Consider the following 20,421-nt stretch of genomic DNA (forward strand, 5'->3'; position numbering starts at 1 on the left):
CTTTAGTTGAGCTCTTTATTGTTGTGCTGTGATTCTCTCAGCCTGGTCTGCTGGGTGAAAAAGCAAGAGAAAGGGTCCTTTATACAAAATAGTGACTTTATTACAAAGACCTCTGCTGCTGTTGTCCTCATCAGACTCTGGAGATGTGGTGGCTGTAGTTACCTGATTGCACATGGGCTACAAAAATGGGACAGTTTAGAGGGAAGCTGTGAAAGTCTGATTTGAATGAAACAGCTGGAAAGGAAACTGCCATTCTCTGGAAAGGAAAGGTAAATAATAATCATCTGCTTTGACTTTTGGTCAGCCCTGAAATGGTCAGGCACTTGGACTAGGTGACTGGTTTAGGTCCCTTCCAACTAAAATATCCTATCTCACTTCATTTCATAGAGCTTCAACTTCTAATTATAGCAAAAACCCCTAAAAACTTAGAATTTCAGGATTAGAGTCATCACTGCATTGAGCCCTGGCTGTATGACAGGCCACCCTGGTGCCCCTTGCGGTGTAGGACTGGGGAAAACTGCGGGAAAGGTGTGTGCCCAACCTGCGTCCTGTTTCCTAAGCGTCTGTGCTCAAGGAAGCACCGCTAATTAAAATATCCCCCTTAATTAGCATCTTCGATTCCGGGGTGCGCCTCCTGCCTGGGGTCTGCCCAGCGTTGCCCACGTGGCCCCAAGGGAGCGGGATTTCCCTTCTGCGCCTGCGCGGGTCACGTGCCGGCAGACAGCCAATGGGGACAGGCCTTGCTGCGCGGTGTCCGTGGAAAGGAAGTGCCCGCCGGTCCCGCCGGCCGCTCGCCCGCCTCCGCCGCCCGGTATGTGCTGAGCCGAGCCGAGCCGAGCCGCCCCGCCCACCCGCGGCGCGCCCGCCGCCCGTCCCAGGTGAGCGGGGAAGCGCGGTGGGGGCCTCCGCCGCGGAGCGGGGGGGCTGGGGGTTGCCATGGGGACCTGCGTCCGGGTCGGGCCTAGGCCCGGGTCGCCATGGCAACCCCGGCCCCCCGCTCCTAGGCCGCGCCGGGGCCTGGTGTGTCTGTATTTCCTCTGTAGCAGAATTTCTCCTGGGATGGACGGGAATATCTTATGCGTGTCTGGGTGCAGCTCTGTCCCTTGCACAGGAGCTGCCCTGGCTCTCCCTGTTTCTCTGTTTCCTGACAGTCCAGGTAGCGGCTGCAAACTGCTCTGGCTGGCTCGACCCTAGCACACACCACGGCACCATAATTTTTTCTGTGTTTTGCCCTAAATAAGAGTTATGTCTGTTTGAACCAGCCTGTAGAGCTTTGAAGGAGAGAAAGCAAATGCATGACTTTGTATCTGAGTGAGACAACAGCTGAATGTTTTTGTAGTGTGTTTCCTGAGGTTTGAATTGCAGCGAATGAAACTGAGCTTTAACTGTTGTCCCAAAGGTTTCGTGGCACGGTGCTGTGTGCCGGGCATGGTGGCACTTGGCTTTGCCAGAGGTGTTCCACCTGCCGTGCCCGATTCCTTTGCCTGCACAGCAGTGGGTTATACTGACGCTATCTCTGTGGTGAAAATAGCATCTCTGTTTTGGAGAGTGCTGAAGCCACACACTGAAAGCTCTGCTTCTGTCTGTGTCTTGTCTGAGTGACTAGAGCTGGTGCCCTCGCCACCAGGGTTTCTGTGTCCAACCACGAACCTCAGACCTTTGCTCTTGATTATAGGCATCAAATCATTATAATCTCCTGTGATAAGGTGTTTAAATGTTTAATTAAATTTATGACGTTGAGTTTGAACTTTGTTAGCCTGCTCTGTATGTGTTGTAGTTTATCTTCTCGTTGTATGCTGCAGTGCCACCTGATATCAGCCAGTCCACACTGAATGGCCATGGTGAGCTCCTCTGAGCCATGGCTGTTTGTTGCAGCTAATCCCTCTGCTCTTGAGAACTGTGTGGATGTGGCTGTGTCTGGCCTTTTATTGACAGATATATACAAATGTTAAACATCTGTGACATAGGGAGCAGCACAGTAGCTCAGGCCAAAGGCTGTCTAGATGTGTGTTTCTCCCTCTCTGTTTGTTCTGATAATTCCCAGTATTTTATTTTGACTGCTGCTGAGCAGCAAATCAGTGTTCTCAGGGAACTTGCTGTGAGAGTGTGCATTTTTTCTCCTTGCAGTGTTTAACACAAACTAGAAATCTTCGCCTTTTTTCAACCTATGTTCCTTTTTTATCTACTGACTTACGGACTTCACCTGCCATTGTATTAGTCTTTTGGCATTGCGAGAGCTTTCTGCAGCTGTAAACAGCTTTAGATTTTACTGTCCTGGAATCTCTGCCCTACCCCAAAGGATCATCAATATTTGTTATGTATCTATTAATCTCTTCTTCCGTCTGTTTTTCATGAATCTGTTGAATGGATTATAGCCAGAATCTCCTTTTACTATGGATTCAGCCTAGCTTAGTTTCCTCAAAAACCTTTACGAGGGACATTTCTGGTATCTTTTTGGGAGTGCTAGTGCATGGTATCTTTTTGAAAATAAATAATTGCCTGTATGAATAAACTAGTAGATTTCTCATAAGTTAGGTTCTTTTAAAAAAGGCTGGTGGCTGTCTCCCAACCTGTTGCAATTAGTGTGAAATCTTCATTTACAAGATGACATAGAGCAGCCTCACCCCATCAGCAGTAGTGGGCACTGCCTGGCACCCGGTTTTTCGGGTAGACGGTTTTAGTCTTGCAGCTTAAAAAAGTAGTTTTGTTATGTCATGTAAACTGCTGCTTTAATTAGTATTTATATGCCTGGTAGCAAATAAAGAAACATACGGTAGTAAGTGTGATTCTAATGCATCATTTTGTTCTTTAAAGTAGCTGCTTCTGTTGTTTCTTGCAGTTGGTTGCTTGGTGTATTTAAAGCATGTTGACTTAACATGTCTGAGCAATTGGTAAGTGGCTGTCCTGTGAATTCCCTCTTAACATCTGTGGCATTCTTAATATTCCTTTCTTTTCCTAAACCGGAGTGGGATCTGGGCTGGCCTCACATGTCATGAAACACTGTGGGAACGCCGGTGGAATTCAGAAAAATGGTCTTTTGTAGTTGAGAGCTCGAAGAACCTTTAACATAGTGGGTGTATTTATTTTTGTTAATGAAGTCCGGTACTTCTTCCATGACTGCTGTTATTTCTTTCCCAGTAAGGATGATCTTTATTTGAATGTGTGGTTGTTTTTTTCTTTGTGGAGTGTTTTTTGGGGGTCTGGGGGGTTGTTACATGAATGTAGGTGTTGGGCCAGTACAGTCTGCTGAGTCAGTCAGTGAGTCGGTGCTGGTATCTTAATCCATCGTCTGGTGTGAACTGGTCCTGCCACCCAAGAAGCCGTCCTCTCTTTTCCTGGCTATTTTCCACCTCTCTGCCCCCCACCCTGGCCACTCCCAGCATCATTTATGGAGTGAGCAAGAGCAGGTGAAACTGTGGTTGCAAAGGCTGACTCTTGATGACAGTGCTGTTGTAAATCCCTGAGGAATCACAGGTTCCAGCCTGGAGACTTCCCTGTTATTCCCTGTTGATTCAGAAGTCCTGGGGGCTCCACCTTCCCATGGGTCATGGACAGGAATTCCCTTCAGTGATGTGGTGCCAGGAGGCTGTTGGTGCTTCGTTCCTCTGATGTTAAGATGATTTTAAAGAAACAATTGAGCTAAGCTGTTCAGTATAACAGTAGAGAAAGTTCAGTCTTATCTAAGCATCTCTTCTACAAACTTCAAAGTTAAACGCTATCTACAAATGTCATTAGAGCAGGATCACTCCTGTCTTCCTGGGTTTTTGATCAGTCACAGCGTGTCTGATGGCTTCAATGCAGGGTGTTGCAAAAAGACTTAGAGCTTCATGTCTCACACTATATGTCCCCACCCACACTTGCCTCCTCATAGAAAGGTAGGAATGGGAGCTGCTCAGTTTCCCAGTGTTGGGTTTTAATTAAGTTTCTCATTTCTCCTTTTCAGCTTATGGATGTTAAGAGCAGACAGCTATGCCAGAATCCATTTTAAATGTTACTAGCTTAAAGCAGTAGCAGTGGTGGTTTTGGGTCGAACCTGTGTGTCTCATGCTGGAAAACACCATTGGGAAAGAAAAGGAGCCACGTTGGCTCAAATTTTAAATTCTGTATCTTGGAGAGGTGCGAGTTTGGGGCACTTGTCTGCCAGCTAGGGAAGGAATGTTCTTTTCATGTTTGTTTGGTGGCTTTTTGTTCGGTTGGGGTTTTGTTGTTGTTGTTGTTTTATTTTTTTAAAGCATCTTGTTTGCAATAGCCTCTAAAAAGTTACTTGTTAGTGTCTCATATAATGATGTAGGCAGAGGGACTGGGTTTTATTGACAGCTGTGTGTTGCTGCTCAGTAATGAGGACAGTGTCTAGGAAATGGAGGCAGGCTTGAATTCCCCGCTACCCATCTTTGTACTACTCTAGGCCTAATTTCTGGCTGTTTTGTTGGGTTTTTTTAGTCAGTACATACATTTTCTATGTAGCTGTTTATTCTGATTTGGAAATGGCAGCGGGCCTGCATGTATGATGAGTTGTTCGGGGTTGTTTTTTGTTTTCTGCAGGAACAGCTGCCTATTGGAAACTTGCCGCGTTTGGCATTTGGAAGGTATTAGACCTCTCCTCTAGTGAGCTTCGTGTTGTAAATGTGCTGCTATTGTGACCCTTCGGTTTTAGCTCCCCGCAGCACTACTGTCACAAAGCAGATTTTCTCTTCCGCATCTTAACAAGAAAAGATTTAAAAGCAAAACCCTCTTAGAGACTTTTGTTTGCCGTTCCCTGGAGGAATTGCTGTATCTGGGGCAGCAGGAAGCAGTGCCTTTTGCAGTATGCTTTAGAGACACTTTATTTGCGTACTAGCTCCCGTGAAATCCATAGCTTCAGTAGTGGATCTAGAGCTGTAGGGTAAAAGAACAGCTCAGAAAGGGACTCGCGTGCAAAACGGTTAACGTTTCTGCTGCTGGAAGGCTGACAAGTCAAACTTGAAGTGTGCAGAGGATCAGGGATACAAGTATAAAAGGATTTCACTAACAGTAAGTGCTTTCATTTCGAATAAATAATGGCTCCTTGCTGTGCAGGTAGAACTATGTTTTATTGGGGTCTGTTTCAATTCCTTATCCTTCATGGCAGGAGGGCAGAGTGTCAATTACTGTGATTCTGTGTTTTTGGCTTTCAGGCTTATAGTCCTGTGATGTGCACAACTGCATCTGGGCATAACAGAAGATGAAGTGCAGAGCTGGAGACAAGGCACAAATGCATTTCTTAGAATGATGTTTTCAGGATTTCAGAGCTGAGGAAAAACTGACTGAGGAGCGTGGAACGAGCCTTTGGGAGGAGGGCTGAATGCCCAGGCTGTGTGTGACAGTGCTGCCTTCCTGGCTCTCCAAGTCCATTGAGCTCTGGCCAGACTCTTTTGGGTATTCCACACAAGGAGGGTTTAATATAAAGTTTACTGGTTTGGTGTATTTGATGTTGCATGGGATTTTGATTTAGCAGGGTGATACAGCAGCATACTGAAATTGCAAGACAAGCATAATGCAGCAGTTGCAGTGTACAACTGAATCCAAATATAAATGTGATGCCCATTCCTGGTTGCTATATGCTGGGCACCTGCAGTCACTGAGAAGGAATATGCAGACTGAAGCAAGCTTGAGCGCTTTGCTTTCTTCAGAGTTCACTTTGTTAGTTGTCTAGTTTTTATACTTGGGGCTCAGCCATGTATATGCTCCCCCCATGCTCGTCTGGGTAGCTCAGGAAGACATTATTCTTTGTTCATTGTCTCAGGGAACCTGACAATTCACTGCTGCAGCTGTATTTTCTCAACCCAAGGTTACACTCCAGTCTCCCTGATGTTGACCTACGTTCAGGTTTCTTTACAAACATTCTTCCCCAGGCTCACTGTTTTTTTGCTTTCCTCCACTATGGGGTGTGCTGATTGGGCATGCTGCCCTGGATGGATTTACTGGGAAGTCCAGGCACTGACAAACTCCTTTCTCTGTAGTAATGTCCCCAAGAGAAGCTCGGTAGTTCTCAGGGTTTGCTTTGGAGGCAAACAGGATCCGCATGGCCAGGCTGGACTGACAGCGTATCTGCAGGAGATGGTGCAGGGGGAGCCGGTTGAGGAGGGCAGTTCTGTGCACAGAAGGAAGCCGTTACTGAAGGAGTTTAAATAACAAGGACCTCAAAGTCTTGAGCTTGTGCATGTCCCTGAGTGACCAGAAATGACAGAAAAACGTCACACCTGGATCAAAAAGTGTTATGGACTACTGTGAAATGCTATAATTTAGCATCAGAGCCTATTTCTAGCCATATTATTACGTTATTCTCAAACCAAGGCACAGGATCAGTTGTTTTGTCCTAGATTTCCCTTTAAGTGTCTTGCTTGCTCCCAACACCTGCATCTGCTAAAGGATGTTTGGGCAGCACTCTGATGGGATGTGATGAATGGTACAAGAATGGAGGTGAAACAATCACCGTTCTGCTCGTGACTGAACTCCAAGCTGTGTCAGTTCGCGTAACATACCAGGAATTAGGAGAACCACATCTTTGGGAGTTTGCATGTTGCTTGTCTTAAATGAAGCTGCGTGGGATTCCTAGAAGGAACAGGAACATTAAATGGGCTAAATAGAGTGTACCAAATGGCACAGAGAGGTGTGCTGGCATTGCTCGCATAGCAGAGGTGTGTGTGGTGCAGAGACCATGTTTTACAACCCAGCTTTCCAGTTGTGCCTTTCAGTGCAAAGAAACTAGTCTGAGCCCAGGCAGGATGAAGATATTTGCTTCTCACTGACATTATGTGGGACTGTGGGCCTGATCTAAATTGGGTTAAACCCCAAACGGTCCTTTCAGCCTATTTTCTTTAATTCATTGACCAGATTTGAAGTAGTATCAAGCCAAATATTTAAATATCTTTAAAAATTTGGCTCCTATTTCATTGATAATGTTGCTGTAAGTTGTAGAAGCACCTCTTTCAGATTCCTAGTAAAGAATTCATGACATTTTCAAATCTAGTCTCAATTGTATTGTATTAAATAAAAGGTGCTTGGTAACAGGGGTGTCTGTGTGGAACATTCCCTGTGAGACCAGTAACCTAAAAATGCAGCAAGCTTAAAATGAAATGCAGACGGGAAATCTTTACTGCTTTGTTGGAATTAGACCTTTGACTGGTTCAGATTGAATGGTTTAATGTAAATCAATCCCCAGTGCCAGATGGTGCAAGGTAGAGAGACTTATAGCTGTGAAAACTCCCACTGGTGCTCTGGAAGTGATACTCCCCAAACAACAGCAGAGTTTGTCTCTGTTTTGAGTTCTGTGTTGCTCAGGCACAGCTAACATGCGCCTGTCCTGCATTTTGAGTAGCTCTTAAAATTCTGGCTTTGTTTGATCCTATTTATTTACAAGCGAGAGAGGATGCCAAGTTGCATTAAATTTTTATTTCCCCTGGAAATCTTGTCTTGCCGGGATTTGAGGACTGTCCACACAGAGATCACAAAGAAGGATTTGGTGGCGACACTGGAGCAGCACCGCTGATGAGGGTACCGGGTGTAGAGAAGTCCTGCTCTGGCCCCCTGTGCGTGCATGCAGATCTTCCAGGGAGTATCTGCTTGTCTGGGTTTGTGCTGAGCAGATGGTCTGCTCATGTAAAGTAAAATACAGCTACTGTGCATATGTCCGTCACTGGAGTGCTGGGTAGGGACACGCAGCTGTAGGCAGTGAGCTGTGAGCTGACAGCTGGAGGAAGGGCCAACTTGCATGTCGCCTTCGCAGAGCAGGCTTGTTCAGCATCGCTGCGGTTCCTCAGCCCTGGCCCCTGCATGGTATGTACTTGGTAGTTGTCTGGAGGCGCTTAATCTTTTCCTTCTGTGGAATGACAGCAGATAATCCTTCTTAGTAATCTATCAACAGTGGGCTTGAAGAAAGTGTGTTGGATTACAGAAGGTGAAAATCTTCAGCTCAAGTAAATAAAGGTCTGAACCATTTAATGACGCAAATGCCCACGACACTAGGGTGGCTGGCCATGTGTCTTTTGGGACAGTATTTCCTGAATCATAGGATGGCTTTAAAAAAATCCAAGCCTGCTGTGCTTGTTTTTCTTTATTCTTTCCTGCAGGTTTGATTTTTTTCTGATCAGTATGAATTTATTTCAATTAGGATTTAAATTGGAAAGTAAATATTTTTATTGACTTCCATCTAGCTTTATTTCTGCAGGTAAAGAAGATTCCTTCACATTGGTAGTTGTGTGAACACTAAATTTGAAGACCAAATGCCCCTTACTGGAAGTTATATATGTATATGACTCTAGTTAGTATTCATTAGCTTTAGTCTGAGATTATCTTGCTTTTATTCTGCCAGGAAATTAAATTGCATTTGTTGCTAGATTGATACGTGTTTTATTTGGGATTTTTGTGAGCTTATCTGGATGGAAGCTGAAGTCCAAATAAAAACTTATAAAACCAACATCTTATGATTGCTTATTGCTTAAATCCAATTCCTTTTTGTTGGAAGCACAAGGTAGGAACATCATTAAAACATGTCTAATAGTGCTAAACAAGGGAAATCTTGTTGAACCACTTGGCCTGGCTTTTGTAGGTATGGAAGTGCTCGAGGGATTTTCAAAAGCTTTTGAGCAGCTGCTTGCCAAATTCTAGTAAGCATCAAACTTTATCTTGCATTTGAACACCCTGTTGGATTAAGGCTGCTGATTCTGTGTGAGTACCTCCGTTTCTCTAGAAATATGGTATTCTGTAGATTTTCCTCTTTTTTTTTTTTTTTTTTTTGTCCCATACGAGGGCTTTAAGAGGGAAGGAAAATATCCTACTCTTGAGAAATGCCCAAGCTGATGTTTCTTAGCTGTGAAGCATCTAGTTCAAGTAAAGAACCTGTCCCTGCACCTGGTAGGTAACCTGAACTCAAACCAGCACCTATGCTTGCATGGCAGGACCTGGAAGCAGTGGTGGTAGCAGTATGTCAGTACCCATACTCAGCTCTTTGTGCGGAGGGAATGTAGGTAGCTTCACTTTGGGTTTTCAAACATGGCTTCAGCTACCTGTCCATGGCTGGAGCCTGCCTTGTGCTTCACAGCAACCACCACTTGGTCTCAAAGGTCAGAAGCTGGTGTTTACAGTGTTGCAGCCGTGAGTAGAGCTGTGCTACCTCTAAACCCCTAAAGGCCCTTTTAAGTTCCATCGAGTCAAGTGGCTGTATTTAACACTGGTGCTGTTTGGGTTTTTTTTTATTTCTTTATGCTTCCAAACATATCTTTTGTCCTCCAAACTTGCCCTGGGATTTTGTCTCTGTTGGTCGTAACAGCTCCTCCAGTGGCAGCACCACCTGTGCAGGGAGGAAGATGCAGAGATCTGCTCTCCTGAAACCCTGTGGCAGGGCACAGTGCCAAGGTGGTGTCCTGACTCTCCCTTAAATGTGCAAGAGCATCAGACTGGGTCAACATAATGCAGAGCGGATGGAGTGAGTCTCTACAAACACAACCAGTGCTGGGAGACAGCTGTCTGAATTTGAGGGGAGGGGAATTATCCTGTTCAGCAAAACAGCCATGGATTACTGGTTTGAGACTGGCCTCAGCTATGGGATAATGCAGAATGCTTGCCTAGCTCTTTGAGAATATAGTGTTAAATAAACATGAACTAATCCTCCCAAGAATGTGTCCTGTGCTGGCTCTGCCTCTCTGGCAGCAGCTGCTGGTTCAGTCTGCTCCTAGGCCCCTGCCTCTTCTGTTAATCAGCAAAAATATGCCCCTGTCATGTTTGTTTCATTTACCTCTGCTTTATTAATGCTGAGAGTATTGACTGAGATGGGATGTTGCCTTACATTCTCAAGAAAAATAATGTGTATGAGAAAGCACTGCTGTTGGAAACCTGAGTGCTGCTTAAGGCCCGTGAACACAACAATGTATCGTGGCTTGGAGCTTCGCCATGGCCAAAGCAGCTCTGGCAGCATGTGTGTGCTCACTCTTCCCTCCCATTGAATCCCCCTGAAGCCTATCTTATGCTACCCAATTTTTGCCAAACAGTTCTGGCCTACAAACAATTTTGCCCTTGATTTGTGACCTTGTCACCACTCTGAGATGGCTCAGTCTGAAGGGTCTGGTGAGGGCAGGAGGTGTGGGACGGCAGGGCTGGGGCTGCACCACTGGGCATCAGCTGCCTCAGCCAGCAGCGGGGCAGATCGGAGCTGCCAAAACCAAACAACTTTGTAAATTAAAAATGTTGGTATTATTTTTTTTTTTTTCTTTGCATCCTGGTCTGATTCTTTGACCCGGGACTAGGAGGGCTGAAGTGAGAGAGACAAAGCTGTGGATGAAGAGCTGCAGATGGCCCGTGAAAGGGAACCGAGTCCCATGACTGCTGTGTTTGCTTTGTGTGCTCCGTGCCTCATGTGGGGCTTTGTCCAGCCTAAGGCCTCCTCTCAAGATCTGTTTTTTGGTCATGCCTGTACGCTGCAGAAGCTTTTACAACCACTTCAGTTGTTGCTTGCTTCTTTCTCTCTGGTACATCTGAGCAAGTGTCCTGTACGTGGTTAGCAGGATTGTGGCAGTGCTATGGTGAAAGAAAAGGATCATCTTGGAGTTTCTGTATTTGAATGCTCTCTGCTGGGCTGGAAAGCCAGCCCTTGTGGAGTCATAGCACATAGGAATGAGAGGAAATGAAACTAGATCTCATTTCACCAACGTAAGTTAAAACAAAATTAACATTTTAAAGAATTTGAATCCTCTGCATATATCCTAACTGGAGATGATGGGGTTGTGTAAGAGGACTTTATACATGTTCTTGTAGCAGTGCTTCCTTTGTAAGCTGTTGGTTCAGTTTTGTTTGAACAAAACATTGGTCCTGCATAGGCATTTGAAGAGCTCCATGCATCAGGAGATACACTTGGCACATTGCTGGTTTATTTTATGCAGCATCCTGAGCTCTTTTTGAAAGTGGCTGGTGCCACGTGCTCCTTCACAGGCAGCATGGCCAGACTGTGCTTGCAGGGAGCAGCATAGGTTAGGCTGAGAACTGAGCTGTGCTTATCTTGTGGGATACAGGGCTTTGAGTTCCTTCTTGGGTTAGTGTTGCCATGTTTTGCTTCATCTCACTTGAAAACTTGGTCTTCTAGAACAAAAAAACTTTATCAGTACAGAATACTGCCTTTGTGCAGATGCTTGACTGAAGCCAAGAGTCACAATCTGTACTTCTTTGTTCCTGATGTGCTTTCTTTTCTTGCAGGCGTGAATGACAGAGGAGGTGCCCCCGTCTGCGCTTACGGACGTAAACTTGCGTCTTCTCTGCCACGATGACATAGACACGGTGAAACAGCTCTGTGGCGACTGGTTCCCAATAGAGTATGTTACTGGTTTGGGATGTGATGGTGTTCCTGTTAATGGCCCTTTGCTGCCTGTCTTGCAGGCTTCTAAAGTCGTCAGAAAGTTCCTGTATGCAGATTTTTGCAGAAAAATGGACTTTGTAATTAAGAGGGTGGATCAGCTTCTTAGGAAAGACAGTGTATGAAATGGGGAAAGGAGCATACTTCCAGGAAAAAGGATAGCATCCCTATGCTTGTGAAAGAAAGTTGTGTCTGGAGCACATGCTGAGAAAGCACCCTCGGAGCTGAACCAAACTGACACAGAGCGACTCTCCCTGAGGGACCGTCCTGCTGAATGTCCTGGGGCAGACCGAGCAGTACTTGCCTGTGTATGTTGGATCACTGTTGCTCCCAGAACTCTGGCAAATATCTGGCTTAAAGCTGATCTCAGTCTGTCGCTGGTCAGTTCCCCAGACCCCCATTTGGTAAATGCTTATGCCTGCACAAGCACGGGAATAAGGGGCTTTTCTGGGGGACAATGACAGCTTTCTGGCTTAAAGCATCCAGGGAAACTGTAGCTGTAAGACTTCAAGGATTTTGTTGTTGTTTAGCTTTGTTGAGGTTTATAGAGGATCTTAGGGGATTATAAGTAAGGTTGTATAAAATGTGACAAACCAACAGAAGCACTCATAATATTTTGAATTTGTAGATTTCTTTTAAACACAAAGCATGCTGAACTCTTACTTTGTAATAAATTAGTGTACACTAGTTTCTCTTTAGTAGTTGCAGAAGGAGGAGGAGAGCTGGAGGCTGGTTATGTGAGTTTTTGTGCCAATATGCAGTATTTTCTCACATGTGTATCAAATTAATGAGATCCTTACGCTCTTAGATGAGGGCAGATGGATCTTGCATTTAAAAATAACTCGCTAAAGATGGAAGTGAGAGCTCTGGGCAACGAATGCAAAATGAAAACATGGTTGTCGTAGCAAGGCAGCAGGCCATTACATGAGCAGCCTGCATTGCTGCTGGGATGCAGGTGAAAGAAACTGTGCTACCAAATGGGGCACAGCAGCTGTTCGATGTTCATTGGTACCACACAACAGTTAAGACAGGAAATGTGTATAACTTCCTAACCCAGATTTCCTGGAATAAGCTGTATTAGTAGCATAGAAAGAGGGTTTTTTGACACGTGGCTGAGCTCCTTAGCTGTATGTCTTTGCAGAAGATGGCCCTTTCAGCAGTACAGCTTCCCTCCCTCAGTCTTGGGTGGAATACTTTGGCCTGCAGTTCCAGTGTCTGGCATTTAAAGATGTTACTGCCTGTTTCCGGTTGAGCAACATCTTGGCACCTTTGCTGTGCCACTGCCTGCTCACGTGGGCTCTGTCCCCCAAAACATTCCTGTTTTTTCTTCCTTCCCAGGTACCCTGACTCATGGTACCGAGATATCACTTCCAACAAGAAGTTCTTTTCCCTCGCAGCCACATACAGAGGCTCCATCGTGGGCATGATAGTGGCAGAGATCAAGAGCAGGACGAAGGTGCATAAGGAGGTATGCTGCTAAACTGTGCTTCAGCATGAGATAGTCCACCTCTTGCCATGGGTAACTGGGATGGAGCCTGTTTTGGGTATTATTTTTCCCCTCAATCCAGACACTTATAAGAGTGATCCTGAATTAATTTAAGAAACTGGGAACATGCCCATTTCCAGCTGGTGGAGCATGGGTGGTGGGGTATGTCTGAGCAGGCTGGTACCGCAGAGTCTCTTCCTGCTGGGGCTGGGCAGCTGTGGCCAGACAGGAAACTTACTGCCTCATGTGCTGTGCTGAGAGTTCTGATCATGCAGGTGTAACTCAGAAGTGACTGTGTGTCAGGCCATTTAACTGCCTGGCTGTTTTGAGCGTGCTTGGTCATCGCTGGTGACTGGGGGACACATAACTGTGGGAGAACAAAGCTCTTCCTTTTTTACGTAAGGGTTGAACTTCCATAGCTGTGGTGGGTGAGTCTCTCCTGTGACTTCCTGCAGAAACTCCCTCAGTTACACGGTCACTGTCTCAAACATGGAGCAGAGATGATCTGCAGAAAGTTTGGGCTTCAGGGATAGCAGAGCGTGTGGGCCAGGAGAGACAACATGGTACAGCAGAGAGGTGAAGAAGAGATGATCGCTGAAGACAGTGTGGGAAAAGACCCCTGGGCTAGTGGAGGGAGAACAGGCCAGGCACACAGATTAAAAAAAGCGAGAGCAATGCAGAGAGTACATAATTTCTAAAAGGCCATCAGTGTTAGTACTAAGGAATAATCTTAAAATTCATAAGAACCAAGAGCATTGAGTGGCATGGCTGTCTTCACTCTAGCTATCTGGCTTCACCTCAAAGCTAGTTAAAGTCAGAAACTGCATCTTCAGGAACTCTAATGAGAAGCCAGGGACTTACTCAGCACCCTACTAAAGAACCTGTCCTGTCTCTACTCAGGATGGAGACATCCTAGCTTCCAGTTTTCCTGTGGACACTCAAGTTGCTTACATCCTAAGCCTTGGAGTGGTGAAAGAGTTCAGAAAACATGGAATAGGTAAGATGCTGCTAAGTGACAACTCTGTTGCTGTTGCTCACGATGGGTGGCTAGTGGGCATGACTGAAGGAGCTGCACCATTTCACCACAATACCCTCGTGAGATAAGCTTATCGGTGATTTGTACCAGCAGTTTGGAAGGTGATGCACTCACATCCCCTTCTTGCTGTTAATGCAGGTGCATTGCCGTGTTTTTACTGGTGTAGGCATGACACAATGTGTGTTTCTGGAGAGTATGGGGCTTTGTCTGTCTTGTTCCCAGGGGACAGGTGAGCACACCAAAAACTTGCACTCCTGCTGTGGAGACTGACTGAAAGTGCCAGGACTTCACCCTGGAGCAGGGTGTGAAGCCAGTCTGGGATGAAAAGGGAGTGTATACTCCCTGGCTTCTGATTTTCTTTCATGGGTATCAGAAGCATGGTCCCTGAGGCAGAAAATGTAGCTGTTTTTAACATTTCAACTTCAACAGGTGGAACAAACATTTAGAAAAAGATGAAGGGAATTGGAAAAAGAGTGCAGCTCGGACCTGATGGAATCTGTGAAATGTGTGTAAAAGTCAGCTCTGAACGCCTACTGCAACATGCAGCATGTCTGCAGCTGTTTCAAAATCCTGCAGTGAGAAGGGCTTATCTCCATTTAGAGCAGGATGTGTTTTGTCATCAAATAAGTGCCATTCTGGTGCAATTTCAAGCACAATCTATATCTTTGATCTGCAAAAGGAAATGGGCCAGGTTTGGCAGCATGACTCAGGGTTGCACATCTGGAGTCTCTTCAGAGGATACGGATATAACTACACATCTGGAGTTTCTTCAGAGGATACGGGTATAACTTCTTCAGGTCCTCACTTCTGTCTTGGTCATGTTTAGAAAGGTACAAACTGGTAGGATACATAACGAAATGGCCAGAAGAGTCCGCAGTGGGAGCACTTTATTTAAAACTTGCATTGAAATGCTACTGAAGGTAAATTTTCTGTACAAAGAAGAAAATTCTTGCACAGAATAATGTTCAGAGAAGGTGATAAAGGGGTCTTCTGTTTAATAAAACTCTGGTGGTTTTGAATCTCCTTTCAGTTTGCAAATCCTGATTTTTTTTTTTTTTGGAGCTGCATCTTGCTTGAATTTTCTCCTTCCAGAATTGGTGTTCCCTATATCCATTTCACCTAGACAGCATGTTACTGTGCCCTCTGAAAACCTTTGGACTTGTACCTATAGCAAGACAACCTAAAGAAGCTGCTGCCTGCTGCTGCTTTTTCTGAGACCTTTCTCCTGGGAGTTTTTCTACATGTCTTTAAGGCAGAAGTCTTTCATGCAGGCGGCTTTTCACCTCAGGCATACTTTTAAGCACTAAAGCTCTGATTTTTCTCTGACAGACATTAAAAGGCTTTGGTTTCTAGTTCTCTGGTATTCTTAAACCAGAGAGCAGTTGGATTTCTGTGAGACAAAAGAGTGGAATATCTCATAACAAAACCAAACTTCTCTCTCAGTGTCTTTTTGTGCTTGGCTGATATAAATTCCCACTAAGCCTCAAGTGACCATGAAGTCAGTGCTGTTGACTTCTGCTCTGAAATCCTGCGGGTCTTTCTGAAAGTCTGGGCTCTGAAAGGGATTGTGAAACAGCAGCGTGAATCTCATCTGTGTGTTTATATTAGCTCAGCTGTTTCTTTAACTTGTCATTACCGCATCTGATGGACGAAGTTCTACTGCAGGTTCTGCCGGATCCGTCGTGCTGTGTTGAGGTCGTCTGGGTGAACCAGATCTCTTTTCTTGGGGCTGCTCTGTGCCTTTCTCTGTTTTCTCCTGATGATTTGTAGCTGCAGAAAATCCAGGTTGAATGACACTATGCCATGGCTGTCCTCCTCAAAAGGGATCTTAAAATCCTAACATTTCTTAGATGCTAATTCAAGTTGAGCAGACACAATGCAGTAACCTGCTTGTGAAGTCCTGTTTTGACACTCTGCTGTTTTAAATGGCTTTAAAATACATAAATGTGATGGAACTGATATCATTGAAAATGCCTCACCGACCTTCCCTAAGCCGAGAGCTGTCTGGCTGGGGATGGGCATTATTGGCAGATTCCCATGTCTGGCTCATCTTTGTGGTTACTGAATCAGAAGTTTGTGTCTTCATAAAGTCTGTTGTGTAAAGCCATGGTCATAGGTGAGATGAGATTCATACTAAAACCATGTAGTGTGGTCCTGTTGAATTCCTCAGGAGGGTCTGTGAGAACTGTGTGTGATCTGGGTTCTTCAGGCACGTGCAGCAATCACTGCTTAGATGCTGGGTGAAGATCTCAGCTGGGACTTAAGAACCCTTGTGCTGTCCATGAGACGGCAGCTGCGCTGTGTGATTCTGCTCTTCCTTCCTCCAACAGGTTCGCTCTTGCTTGAGAGTTTAAAAGACCATATATCAACGACTGCCCAAGATCACTGCAAAGCCATCTACCTGCATGTCCTCACCACTAACAACACAGCAATAAACTTCTATGAAAACAGAGACTTTAAACAGCACCACTATCTTCCCTATTATTATTCCATTAGAGGGGTCCTCAAAGATGGTTTTACGTACGTCCTGTACATCAACGGCGGACATCCACCCTGGACAATCTTATATCCTTTATCTTCAGCCTGATTGGTAGTAGAACGCAGTAAGCAGAGACCACATTATGTTTTAGGCTAAAAATGGCAATCCAGCAAAGTGTGACCTGGCTAGATCTGGGACTGATGCCTGCTCAGATGTGAGTTCAGTCTGAAGCCAGAAGGAAGATGACGTCAGAGGGATTTGACAGTGACCTGCTTGTGCCTGGGCTCCCCCGACTCCTGGGAACAGTTCAGGGAGCCAGTGTAGGATGGTACATTGAATTCTAAGTCAGAGCCAGTTTGATGCCAGTGATAGCAAATGCTGGTGTTAAGCCAGAGTGCTGGGCATGCTCTGGCTTGTGTGGTGCAGGCTTTTCCAGCGGCATGGCAGAAAAGCCGTTGGTCCTGTTTCCTGTGGCCAAGGATCCCCTGTGACCCTGGCCTGGCCCAGATCCCTGCAAACTGCTCCCAAACTGACTGTGGGAGTTCATTTCAGGTTGTTGGATCACGGAGAAGAAACCTGATCTTTCCTGGGTGTAAGAGTCAGTCCTGACCTCTCCAGGCAGGTGGGTAGATTGCCATCCCCACAGGAACTTGCTGTGGAGTGCAAAGGGACCTTAGCAGCTGCTCAGGGGGTTATTTCCCACACAAGTTGGAACCAGCGTTCCCAAATTTCCTTTATTTGTATTGCAAAGCAGACCTTTTGAGAGAAAGGAGTAGGCAATTAATACAAGGAGCAGATGTGTCTGTCTAACTGAGCAGAGCAAGTTTTGCTGTCTCATATGATCACTTTGGGGAATGCCAGTCCACAGAGTATTTTAAGTTATTTCTTAAGTTACAGTGTAAATGTCACTGTCCTTAACTGATTACCACTGATTACCTACAGCACATTGGATCAACACTAGCCAGCCTGAGCCCGTGTTCCATTCCCCAGAGGATATACCGACAAGCCCAGAGCCTTCTCTGCAGCCTCCTGCCCTGGTCTGGCATTTCTGCCAAGAGTGGCATTGAGTATAGCCGGACAATGTGACTGCATCGGAAGATGTATAAATAAAGCAAAGGTAGGTACCTGGCGGGGGAAGCTCCTTTCTCTGCCCCAGGCCAGCAGTGACACAGTGGTGATGTGACGTGGTGGCGATGCCCCACAGCCACTATCCTGGCGCAGCTGAGAGCATGCCGGAGCGAGATTGCTGAAGCCGCAACTCCGCTGCTGGGCGAGCTGCTGTATCCCTGGGGCACTGCTGTGCTCTGGTCTCCGGCTGGTGGCCAAACTCCCGTTGGTTCCATTTGAAGGGAATTTGAACTCTGATCTTGTTTACTTGAGCCCAGAGCTTGACAGCAGATGGAACCTATTCCTGCTGTCTCTACTTTTCCCAGCTCTGTTAGACCAGCTCACAAGACCCAGAGTGAATGAGTCCTCACTCTTCCCCAGCTCAGCGTCCCAGCACAGGAATTGACAGCCCATTTGCTGGCAGTTCCATTGCAGGTCTCTGACAACAAGCTCTTCAGGACAGTGGCTCCTCAGTATGCTTGAAGAGACCCCTAACACCTGGTTTCCCTAAAGCTCTCTTTGTCTTCCTTCTGTCTCCTGCACCATCCGGCTCTGCGCTGACTCCAGTGATGACGGCTCTGGGGCCCTGACCCAGCCCCTGGACTGGACTTCTTGTCTCACAGGTTGACCGAGATTTGGCAAACTTCACACTTGACGGGCTGTGGCCCCAACTTACTCCTGTGGCTGGGAGCCTGCGAGTGCTGCCTGGGCAGGCCTGGCTGGCGTGCAAGGCACCTGGCTGTGCAGTAGCTGAGGACCCTTTACGTCACTGGCCTGTGTGCATGTTGCACTGTCCCCTCTACTTCCCTTACCTCTGGTTTGCTCCTGTTGGCACACGTGATGCAGAGGAGTTCAGTCGCTGCTTCCACACCACGGCTACTGAAAGTAGCGTGAATGAGGTTAATGAATCTGCGCTGACCGATCATGTAAATGAGCTGTAAGTGCCCTGGCAGTCTGCTGCTGGCAGAATATACAGTCAGGCCCTTGTTGCCGGGGAAGAGGGGAGCTGGGCGAGGGGAAGCGGGGATCAGGTCTGGGTCCTGCCATGTCAGCTGTTGCCTGTGGGTAACTTCAGAGAGGGGAACTGCTGCATGGGAAACCACCCAGCCCCGACAGCCCTCTGGAGTGACTTAAAAAGAAGTATCTAATTCAGGATGCATGGAGTAGAAGGCAGGGAATGAAATTGCTATTTCATAGTGAAATATATATATTATACTGTATAGATCTTTCTGCCTTTGTCCAAGTTGGAGCGTAGCAGGTGAAGGGAGATGGGGGTATAGAGATGCTGCTGTGGAGTCTGGTCCAGAGCCTGTCTCCCCTGCAGGCACCGTCCTGTGGCTCTGGGGCTGGATCTTGCAGGATCCTTAGGGATAAGCTCTCTGCACAGGTCGCTCCTGGTCTGGCTGCGGGACCCTGGTGCTCTGCCAGCCTGAGGCTGCAGCTCCGCTCACACAGGTAACGTCAGTGTGCCTGTGTGCCACAGCCAGGCCAGGCCGTTCCTGCGCCTCGTGGGGAGGGTGGGTTTGCCAACTTTGCCATTAAGGTGGGAATATGTGCAGCTCACCCAGCCTGGGCATGCGTTGGAGGTGCTCGTGTCCCTGTGTCCTGTTGGTGTCCTTGGTGAATCCCCCTTCCCTGGCTGAGGGTCTTTCCCTGCTCAGCACCATGTTCCTCATTCCTCTCTCATTTTGGAACTGGGACTTGAGCAAAGGAGGGCTGTGCTGCAGCTGGCGAATGGCCTGTACGTGCAGGCTGCACCAGCGTGGGTAGGGCAAGGGATGAGACAATACAGGGCAGGCTTAGACTTGGAAGAGAAGGAGAACAGGGTAAGATCTTGCAGCCCAGCTGACTCTATGAAGTCATGTCAGTGTCCATAAGCCCCTGAGGTAGGAGTTAGTTTGTTAACAAAAGGTGCTCCAGCCGCAGGGGCTGGCACATCCCGTGTTCTGGGGCAGCAGCAGGCTCTTCTGCTGGGAGGCACTCGGACCTCTCTGGGGGCTTGAACAGGTCTGGCTCAAACAATTCAAATTCAACACCAAGACCTTCAAGCCTCCAGAATGTCGCAGGAGACAGGCAGCCACCCCCTTTTCCAGACTTACTCATGTCACCACTTCTTGGTTTTGTGTGGTTGGTTTTTTTGGTTGGGTTTTTTTCTTTTTTTTTTTTTAACTTAAACACATCTATTGGTTTATCTGAGTTTAACAACTCCTGCCCCTGGTTTTCCTTGGCACTTGCTTACTCTGGACCAGACTGAATCTCTCCCGAGTGCCTGGGACTGATGTTTTCCCCATGACCCTTCTATCCTGCCCCTGCACAACCCAACTCCACAGCTGCAGCACTTGAGCTCATCCCAAGGGAAGCTGTGGCTGGTCTGTATCCTCCTGCCACCCTGTCCTCTGATTTGTCAGCCACGTGCCCGCCTCACAGCCCGTTATTTATTGAAGAGCATTGTGCTGCCCCTGTCAGCCTCTCTCTAAACATCTTCAATTAAACCAAACCTCTTTTCTGAGTCGTTTGTCACTATGCAGGATCCTGCTCCAGCACCTTCACCTCAGCTCATGCTGGTGGGACCAGCTGGGAGCGGGGGGGGGGACAGGGCAGAGTCTGGAGCAGGGAGCAGCTAAATGCCTCCCCCACAGAGACCAGGGCTTTGCGTGGGCTCAGTGCAGCCGGGCTCCCCACTGGCTGCCCCTGCAGCACCTGTTTTATGGACAGACAAACACTCCCCCCCACAAACAGCCAGTGCCTGGGAGCTGCTCAGGCACCTGCAGCAGCGCAGCCGGCTCCTCCCTGGGTGCAGGAGCCATTTTGGTGTAACCCAGCAGCACAAGCTGACTGCCGTTTTGCAGTGGGATGGCACCCTGAGCCAGCCCTTGCCCCACCAGCCCCCTGCACCTGCAGCAGCCTGGGCCCCGGCAGGGGCCAGCAAGGAGCAGAGCCCTGAGGCAGGGGGA

At 47.1% G+C, this 20,421-nt stretch overlaps 1 protein-coding gene across 5 annotated transcripts; it reads left to right on the forward strand.

Annotated features, from left to right (window-relative positions):
- The first annotated feature begins 66 nt into the window (after positions 1-66).
- Positions 67-19,976, forward strand: NAA60 (N-alpha-acetyltransferase 60, NatF catalytic subunit). 5 transcript variants are annotated; one of them, XM_071815123.1, is made up of 7 exons: positions 67-878; positions 11,203-11,318; positions 12,698-12,827; positions 13,746-13,842; positions 16,212-16,446; positions 17,290-17,477; positions 17,892-19,976. In XM_071815123.1, exons 2-6 carry the CDS (start codon positions 11,209-11,211, stop codon positions 17,444-17,446), a joined length of 729 nt encoding a protein of 242 aa, XP_071671224.1. In that variant the 5' UTR covers positions 67-878; positions 11,203-11,208; the 3' UTR covers positions 17,447-17,477; positions 17,892-19,976. The 5 variants fall into 5 exon arrangements, with proteins under 5 accessions (XP_071671224.1, XP_071671228.1, XP_071671225.1 ...); XM_071815127.1 differs by having other exon boundaries at positions 17,981-19,976; XM_071815124.1 differs by having other exon boundaries at positions 18,035-19,976.
- Positions 19,977-20,421: the final 445 nt, after the last annotated feature.

Source organism: Patagioenas fasciata, chromosome 15 (genome assembly GCF_037038585.1).
Source record: "Patagioenas fasciata isolate bPatFas1 chromosome 15, bPatFas1.hap1, whole genome shotgun sequence".
In the NCBI taxonomy this organism is placed as follows: Eukaryota; Metazoa; Chordata; class Aves; order Columbiformes; family Columbidae; genus Patagioenas; species Patagioenas fasciata.

Coding starts and splice junctions, on each gene's coding strand:
- NAA60 (XM_071815123.1), top strand. CDS start 11,209: ATGACAGAGGAGGTGCCCCCGTCTGCGCTTACGGACGTAAACTTGCGT. Junction 13,843..16,211: donor GTTCAGAAAACATGGAATAG/GTAAGATGCTGC, acceptor TTCCTCCAACAG/GTTCGCTCTTGCTTGAGAGT. Junction 16,447..17,289: donor CATCCACCCTGGACAATCTT/ATATCCTTTATC, acceptor ACTGATTACCAC/TGATTACCTACAGCACATTG.